This window comes from Pipistrellus kuhlii, unplaced genomic scaffold, assembly GCF_014108245.1.
Source record: "Pipistrellus kuhlii isolate mPipKuh1 unplaced genomic scaffold, mPipKuh1.p scaffold_m20_p_3, whole genome shotgun sequence".
Classification (NCBI taxonomy): domain Eukaryota; kingdom Metazoa; phylum Chordata; class Mammalia; order Chiroptera; family Vespertilionidae; genus Pipistrellus; species Pipistrellus kuhlii.
In genome coordinates this window covers 175,702,127-175,711,540 of record NW_023425529.1, presented here as the reverse complement: position 1 = coordinate 175,711,540, position 9,414 = coordinate 175,702,127, and the positions used below count along the sequence as shown (strand labels likewise).

The 9,414-nt window shown below is 40.6% G+C and overlaps 1 protein-coding gene across 1 annotated transcript; it reads right to left on the bottom strand.

The window, feature by feature from the left end:
• Nucleotides 1-7,384: 7,384 nt before the first annotated feature.
• Nucleotides 7,385-8,885, bottom strand: CUNH8orf48 (chromosome unknown C8orf48 homolog). The gene is given in 2 exon segments (XM_036458469.2): nucleotides 7,385-7,937; nucleotides 7,939-8,885. Coding segments are annotated over 2 exon segments (864 nt in total). The 5' UTR covers nucleotides 8,769-8,885; the 3' UTR covers nucleotides 7,385-7,903.
• Between the last annotated feature and the right edge of the window lie 529 nt (nucleotides 8,886-9,414).

Below are 9,414 nucleotides of genomic sequence, written 5' to 3'. Positions count from 1 at the left end.
ATGTCATACACCAAATTCAAAATAATTATTTCCTTCTCATTCTGCCAAACTTCTCTTTCCTGAGTTCTCTCTCTCTCAGGTAATCCATGTAATAGCTTCAGGTAAATGCCATGATTAATAGCATTTTCTCTCTTTTAGTCAATTGGCCATCAAGGTTTATTCATTCTATTATCCCCAATCTTTTCCATCTTTCATCTACTTCCTCTGCAGAAACCTAATTTCAGATCCTCAAAACTCATCCATTAGGTTAGGATAATGAAACTTTGCAAAAATGTACTTGCAATTAGAAGAACTGGAATTTGAGACAAAGACTTTTAAAATCTGGGCTCTTAAGCTCTGTTGAAAACAGAAGTAGGATCTATATATTGAAAGTTGTTGATGATTTTGAATTTTAGTATATACTCAATAGAAGTGATGTTACCAAAGTAGTTTTTTGTTTTACCAAATTAGTTTTAAAAGATTAACCTAGACTTATTATATATAATAGAATGTATTGATATAAAAGCATACCGCAGGCAGGAAAAGGAAGAGTAAGTTATAGTAGTTAGGGCATGGCATAACTGTCTAGCTGTAATACTTTTCATAGAAAATTTTAGGAGAAAGGGTGAATCAGAGAGTGGATTACCTGGCAACATTGAGAGATTGGCTAACACATTATATTAGTTTCCTAATTGTTCTATTCAAATATCAATATACAATAAAATACTTCATTTTTTTTTCTTCCTAGATATAGATACCTACTGATTAAATAGCCATAATTGTAGTTAATGACATTGCCCAATTACAAATTTAAACTAAATATCACACCATCCATTTGTGATGTTTAAAGGTCTAGTTTTATGTTTGAAAAACACACCAATGCTTTGGATTCTATAAAGCTCTTCAAACATGCCTCTTCTACATTTATCATTTTGTTCAGCAGAGTTTTGTTTGGAAAATGTCTGTGATAGCCAAAAACAAAGTTCCAGATGGAGGAGGTGAAAATAGACATATGTTCCAGCTGTTTTTAATCACTCTTTTTTTCTGGCTGAGGTTAAAATGAAAACACACCCTTTAAAAGACACAATCGTCACCCTTCAAATGTGCGGGTTCATACAGTGGCCACTCACAAAATGTCATCTCTTACTTTAAGAGTTGCATCTGTGCATGTACATGCTTGTGAGTATATGTGCAGTATATGTGAGTGTGCATGCCTGGGTGAGTTGTGTGTGCATGAACAATTTCCCCGACTACAACTTCTGCACGTCTGAATGACTGCTTACATGTATTCCCAACTCTCTGCTAGCCATGCATTACATAAAATCCTAAATTCAAAAAATTCCTCTGGGTATGATTATGTTGAGGTACCTGAAGCAGGTGGATCTTACTTAGTTTTAGCAGATTTATAGTGCCTTTGAGTGCTCAAAAGGAGCACTTCTTTTTTTAAAAAAAAAATGTTTTTATTAATTTTAGAGAGAAAGAGAGATACATCAATGGTGACAGAGAATCACTGACAGGCTGCCTCCCAGGTGCCCCTAGTGGTGATTGAGACCACCATCCGGTCATGTACCTTGACCGGTTATCAAACTGTAATCTCCTGGTTCATAGGTTGACACTCAACCACTGATCCACACTGGCCGTGCAAGAGGAGCAACCTCCTCTTTTCCCTCCTAAAATCCCTGGACCACCCTGAATGATAAGATGCCCATGGATTTCGGTGTGGGAACTGCCCTCTTCCTCGCATACCATGCGCCATTAGAGTGGCAATTGATGGCTGCATTTGGAGCTCTTCTGGAAACAAGTTCCCACAGGTCCTGAGCCGGTGCCGCTCCACCCCTTTCCTGGGGCACAGGCTGCACCCCGCAAGCTCAGCCATAGCCATCAGGATCTCCTTCCTAAGACAGAAATGTACCTACAGGACAGAGCTCAGATTGGGCCCTCTGGACTAGCCCGCCCACAGGAGACGGTAGCGTCTTCTGTCCTCAGCCCGTTGCCAGGTAACAAGGTGCAAGAGAGGTCACACCTCCTGGGTACCTAGAGAGGCCATTGGAATCAAATGAGTGAACCGCATCAAAACACCCCAGGATGGAGCCTCCTGCAAAGCTGCTGCTTCTCAGTCCTTGATCCAGACGTCCTTTAGAAAGAGTGGGATACAAGGGTCAGCACTATCAGCTGAACTTTAGGCAGGCCTCTTGCCTTGGCCAACAACTGGCTCCATCTGTGCATTTGTACAGACTTTGGGGCCATTGCCAATGGAATCAGCCACGGTCCACTCCTGCCACTGGTAGGAACATCAGTTACTTACCCAATTTGAAAAAAAAATAACCATGGGAACCTCTTGTCTCACAAATACCCAACATATACATCAAGATTACATATTAAAACCAAAATACAGGCCGGCCTCACTTGATCCACTTTGGAGTTGCAGCCATAAAGAGAGACCATTTTATTTCTAAAATACACAAAGCTGAGCCCTTGAATGAGGTGTTCAATGGAACTTGAACCCCCTTACCATTGAGGCTACAGGTTTCGGAGAGCACCATTATGCCACACATAAGCAGGTTGAAATTTAAATGAATGAAACATGCCTGGCGTAGTTCCATCATTAATCAAACATCAGGGGAATTATTATAAAGAGTCTGATTCTGTCTTTGCTGTGTGATAATCGAAAACTTTAAAGCCTTACCCTTTTGCCCTGGGTTTGGACTGATTGGTAAGAAAACGCAGGTGTATTCCTCCTTTGGTACTGGCAGGAATTTCCAACCATGTGACAATGTGCAGCCCACAGGTAGAAATCTTCACCTCAGCCCCTCCATAATCACAGTAAAAGCCAAGACAGTCTCCTTTCCTCTCTCTCTCAAGCCCTTTGCAGATCAGCTCGAGAGCCTCCCCAGAAGCCCTCCTGAAGTGGCTGATAAACTTGTTCACACCTGTTCAGACGTTGAGTGGGGTCATCCGTCTTGACATCCAAAGCAAATTTTGTGTGTGATGACCGCAACCTATTTTCTCCTAAACCTCAATTCAGAGCTCAACCAGCAGTGAGATCCTCAAAACTTGGCGTTAGGGTCATTTAAGCCACCCTCAGAGAATTTTGCAATTTTCACTGTAATTTGAGTCTACTGCAAATTGGAAATGTTCTCAATTCTCTATTGCAAAGGGGATTATCAACTAAGAATAGCTGTTAGGCTGTCTTTTCTGTTTTTCAAATTAACTACTTGTGAATGTATTTTTCATCTGCCAATTCCAGAAGAAGAAAAAAAAAAATGAGGGAGAGCCCATGCCCAAGTAGAGCCACAGTTCCTATTTCTTTGCAACCTGTTTAGCTATGTTGCTATAGAAACAGCCAGATTACTATATTAGGCTTCATCAGGAATTAAACTAACATGTTTAGAATCGGAGGTATTCTGAGCTGGGTGTCCCAAACATTCCTAAACAGTTCTGAGATTGGAATTCGAATGACTCAGATGCTCAGGACTAAACTTTCTTTTCTCTCAATCTGGTCCCTCACTTACTTCTTTTCAAGGATTTCATTATTTCTGTGTTTGTTAAATACATAGATTTGTTTCTTGGCGAAGAATTGTGTTTGTTAGTTTAAAAATAAAATCTAGATGACAAAATGTAAACTAAAAAGATGCATTTTATGTAACTCATATAATTATGTAAATTAACTATCTGCATAATTTGGTACCAAGTTGCCAGATTCATGTCTAGTGCATTGGAGAAATATGTGGTTTCTTAGCCTCTGATATGATGGGCTTTCCTTCGCAGCTGCACTGGAATCCCGTGGGTGCAACTATAAAAATTTGGGAGAAAGAATATTCATTCCTTTTGAATTTATTCAGAGGCAATAAAAATTATGTTCAAGCATCAAGAATTTTTACACCATTTCAACATTGCAAAAAGTCGTAAATTATCTTTAAAATTAACAATTGTGATAAAAAAAATTCCGTCTAAAAATGTGGATTCCAGAGAACTATTTTCATATTCATTCTTCTAAATGAATACTGTAGTGATTGGCTGCATACTTCTTGAAAAGATGTCTTATCTAAAAGCTTGTCACTGCCAAAACCGGTTTGGTTCAGTGGATAGATCATCAGCCTGCATACTGGGAGGTCCCGGGTTCGATTCCAGTCAAGGGCATGTACATTGGTTGCAGGCACATCCCCAGTAGGGGGTGTGCAGGAGGCAGCTGATCAATGATTCTCTCTCAATGATATTTCTAACTCTCAATCCCTCTCTCTTTATCTCTGTAAAAAAAAAAAAAAAAAAAAAAAAAAAAAAAGCTTGTCACTGCCCAGTCAGCATGGCTCAGCGGTTGAGCACTGACCTACAAACCACAAGATCACTGTTCCATTCCTGGGCAGGGCACATGCCCAAGCTGAGGCCCAATCCCCAGTAGGGGGCATGCAGGAGGCAGCTGATAATGATTCTCATCATTGATTTTTTTTTTCTTCTCTCTCTCCCTCTTCCTTCCACTCTGAAGTCAATAAAAAAAATTTTTTTAAGTTTTAACTAATCTACACTAAGAAAAATTACATGTATTCAAGCAAAAGTGAATCCAAACCATAGTGAGAGAGAAATTTTACAGAAAACAGCTATACAAAGGCAAAAGATTAACAACAAAAAAAGTATGTTGCTACTAAACTGTTTTCTTCTTTTGGTGCAAAAGATACTAAATCTCATAGTTTCGATGCAATTATTTTTTCATCCATGAAAGTTTTGTATGAGGCACTGTACTAAAATAGAGACAAAAAGTACATTTGAGGTTACTAGGGCCTAGGAAGGAGGGGTCAATGGGGAGTTATTGCTTAATGAATCGAATTTCTCTTTGGGGCAATGAAAAATTTTGGAAATAATAAGAGTAACAGTTGCACAACATTGTAAATGCAATTTGTGCCACTAAATAGTACAATTAGCAATAGTAAAAATTGCACATCTTATATTATATCCTTTTTATCACAAGAAAAAAAATAGCAACAAAAAAAGGCACCAAAGAAAGCACATAGTGAATTATTTTTAGTGTTTGTATTTGCATAAAGAAATACTGAAAAAAATATATAAGAAACTAATATAGGTGGCTTCTTATAAGTAACATGAATAGTCAGCCATATGCACTAATAAGGTTGAATTAGTTCTAATACAAAAATTCTCTGTCCTGGTTGGTAAGTGGCCACTCAATTCCCTGAATTTTCTCTACCTCTGCTCTTATCCCATAATCTAGTCAATGAAGTGTTAACCTGGAAGAGTAGGTGGTGGCAGGTCAGCTTAGAATGAAGTGGGATGGTAACAGAGTGGAAGGGCAACTTTGCATATGAAATCTTTGATATCCTTTTGACTTCTGTGCCATCTATAATAATAAAAGCATAATATGCTAATTAGACCGGACAGCCAATCGACCTTCCATACGTGGTTGGGGCTACGAGGGCCGAGCCCCTTGCATGAATTTCATGCATCAGGCCTCTAGTGTAAATATATTATCCCCGTTATAGTAAAGTTTAAAACTAAATAAGGAAGAGGAGGGGGAGCAGTAAGGGGAGCGATAACTGAATATGAGGAAGAGAAAAAGAGGAGTCCACCTGCTGGAAAAGGCAGTTAAGAGAACTGTAACAACATGAATATAAACTTGTAAACCACAAGGAGCTCAGGGAATTGCAAGTCTTATAGAGAGAGAAGATGGGGTTATATTGGTAAATTTGGGCCAGATATTAAAGAACCTCTATATAACCTTAATCCAGTGGTTGGCAAACTGCAGCTTTCAAGCCACATGCAGCTCTTTGGCCCCTTGAGTGTGGCTCTTCCACAAAATACCATGGGTGTGCACGCACAGTGAAATTGAAACTTTGTGGCTCATGCGCAGAAGTGTTTTCAGCTCTCAAAAGAAATTTCAATGTTATACTGTTGATATTTGGCTCTGTTGACTAATGAGTTTGCCGACCACTGCCTTAATCAATTCAAATTATTCCTATGGCACTGATTAATCATTTAGTTTTCTTTTAATCAGGAAAATTGAACGGATTTGTAAATTAGAAAAATATAATTCTGACAACTGTATGGAGAATGCACTGAAGAGAGAAACTAGGAGTGGAGGTGGTAAGGAGATGGAAATAAGAAGTCATGGCCAGAAAATATTGAAGAAAGAGCTAATGGTCTTTGCCAAAAGAATAGCTAACTTGGGTTTTTTTACAAAAGGGAGGAACAAAAGATGGCTATGACTTCTAGCTTAGTTGACTAAATGAGTATATTGTAACCCTTTAAGGGGGGAATTCTAAATGGCAATTATTCAGAATTTTGATTATGTGAAATGTGACTATACTATGATGCCAAAGATAAAGCACGACATAATGTGCAATTCAAATAAAAAAAAAGTTACTATGCAAATGGTAATTATTTGATTTCCATTTTGCTTGACTGACTTCATACGAGGGAATATGCTAAGTTTTGTAGGAGAAAGTATTTTTATAAATAAATGAAAATCTAAAATCAAATAGTATTGGGATGTTATAAAGACTGTTAAAACTGACTTTCACAAATTTCTTTTCCACTGTTATAGCTCAGTTGTTAGGCATGCAGAAAAATAGCCTCTAGGTATTGTTACAAATTTCAGGATTTGTATTTTTATAGAAAATTAATTTCTCAGAATGCCACTAACACTTTTTTTCAATAAATGTATTCTCAAAATGCCATGGTATTTTCAGGGATGATATTGTTTCATCAGAATGGAAATTAGAATAAGAAAAGTTTCATAAAATATGGCCCTCCAAAAATGGTTTTTTAGGTAATTTATTTAAGCATACTTCCTTCATTTATACATATACCTCCACCTTCCCCTCTCTTTTCCTCCTGGAAGCTGAACTTCAAGATGTAGTCTACATTCATATTTTTCATGTCCTTACATTTATTCCTCAATTTACTTTGCCTGACTAGCCAATTTTTCTTAAGTGAAATGGCTGTTGCTAAGATCAACAGAGCTCGAGGACATGACTAAATATCTCACACGAACTCTGTTGCATTTGCAAGCTTAGAAAACCCATCTCTCTTGACATTTTTCTCTCTTTGCTCTCTGTGACACTACACCTTTCTTTCATCCTTTTCTGATAATTTCTTCTAAACCTTTGATGGCTTATTCTCCTCTTTTCAGTCTTTAATTGCTGAATTTCTCAGGAGTGAGTTATACCTTTTGTTCACTTCTCACCCTATCCTCTTCTAGAAGAACTTACGTCTATGATTTCAATTTGCAACTGTGAGCCAATGATCCTAGCCCCTTCCCTTTTTTCCAACTACAATATATAGGCCAAATCTTTTCAAAGCAAATAACCCAATGCTTCTCAACCTCTCAAAGTGGATGTCTCAACGTGGGTAAGTCAAACCAGTCATGTCCCAATAATCACTCTGCTAATCACTTCCATCAAACAGGATCCTCTTCTGTTTCTATGTACAATTTAATGAAATTATTATCCATTCAATACACAAGTCAGAAACTCAGTAATACTTTTAACATTAACCTTTCATTAGATCCCCATACCCATCTCTTCATCAAGACTGTCAATTATTATTTCCTTAATTATCTCTTGAATTTCTGTACCTCTATCTGCACTGTCAAAACCCTGGTCCAAAATTACCAGCATCTCTCTCCTGGATTGTTGTAAAAACTTTGTAACTATCCCAACTACCATGTTGCCCTCTATAATCTGAAAAACATACTGATCAAAAGTTCTTCGTCCTCCAAAATGTGAAGGAAGCATAGTAAATTTTTAAGTTAGTTTCCAAAGTGCTTATAGAAATGATGACAATTATTCAAATTAAACAAAAACACCTACCCACATCATACACTATCATTAATAAACAGCATCTCCTGTTTGGTTAGAATAAGTGGTTTGAGAGGTGGTAGAGCAAACAGTGAATGGCAAGCCCCATTTCCATTCCACTACATCTTCTGCTCTGGATCCGACCTTTCAAAACCAGTCTCTCTTCTGGCTTTTCTCATTCAGTCTTTTCCAGATTATTCTGGGGTCATCTGAGAGCCTGGGGAGGCCCCGGTGTGCTTCTCCAATAAAGGTGAGGAAGTCTTTAGTATGAAGACGCTCATCTATTTTCTCTTGGAGGAGAAGTGTCTCCAGTAAAGTCTTCTTTCGTTTCAGGAAGGCAGATTGAGCCAGTTCTGCTCTTTTTCTGATACAATCGGGGCACCTCGAGGGCACGTGTTGCTTAACTGCCGCCGCCTGCTTTAGTGTTGCCATCACGTTTTTTAAATGCATTCTGTTCAAAAGCTCATCGGGGGCAGTACAGCGGGCGGCATCCACCTCTGGAGCCTCTGCATGAGACCTGAGCTGCGGCTTCTGATGTCTGCTGCGCTTCTTTCCTTTAGAGGTAGCTCTGCGGTGCATCAGGTTCACCTTCAGGGAGCAAAACGCCTGCAGGGCACGCGTCTGTTCATCAGACACTGGAGTGACTTCTGATGGAGGCTGAGTGTCTGGTGGGTGTCCGCCAGTGTTAGTCTCTTTGCCCTTGAGGTAGTCGATTCTTTTCCGACTAAACCTCTCTTCTGGAAGCTCTGATCGTTTGTCCTGATATTCCAACAAGTGTGCAGGGGGCTTTCCACTCTCAGGTTTGTCCCCTGAGACCGGAGGCGAGGGCAGCGGCCCTCCAGGGGAACTGAGTGAACTTGAACTCCGTACCTCTTCAGAGAAGGACTCCGAGGCCTCAGGAGGGAGGTCATCCGTGGCCCTGCTGTCCATTTGGGCCCATGCACGTGGCTTCTCGGATCCCCTGGCTTCTAGGCGACCGGCCATCACACTGCGTCACTTCCGGCTGCCCACTGGCCTTGCTTTGGTGGCTCGGGAACTAGCCAGGCCTGAGCCAGGGAGAGCAGACCCTGTGGGATTCGGCAGCTCGGCCCTGCGGCTCCTCTTCCGGGTGACGCCTTTTCGCTGCCTTGGCAACGCAGGGCGGACATGCGCACTGGGTCCCCGCGGCGCTCCTCCCCCGGCCCTCCGGGCCCCACTGCGCAGACTCCACCTCCCTCCCCCGGTGGCACAGGGTTTGCCCAGCGCCTCCTCCGCGGTCTCTGCGGCTGTTTTTACTACAAAAAGCAATAATCCTTAAGAAATGCCTTTCCTCGGGGGTCAAAGGAGACCACGTATATGAATCCAACAGGGACAGGCAGTCTCCGACTGACCCGAGAAAGGAGCTTCCCCAGCCCCCGCAAAAAAAAAAAAAAATAAATAAAAGTTTCAAATGATTAGAAATAAATAAATGACAATCCCTGAGGGCCAGAAGGCACAGGCAGAAACGCAGGAACACGCCTGTCCACCCTGCAGCCAGAGAGCACTGCTTGTAGAGCTCGCCTTAGGAGAGGAGGGAAATGCTGACCCATCCCCTCCACCCCATCCCCTCCACCTTCCCCCAGCCTTTCCATAGCCGCATCTGGCACAACTG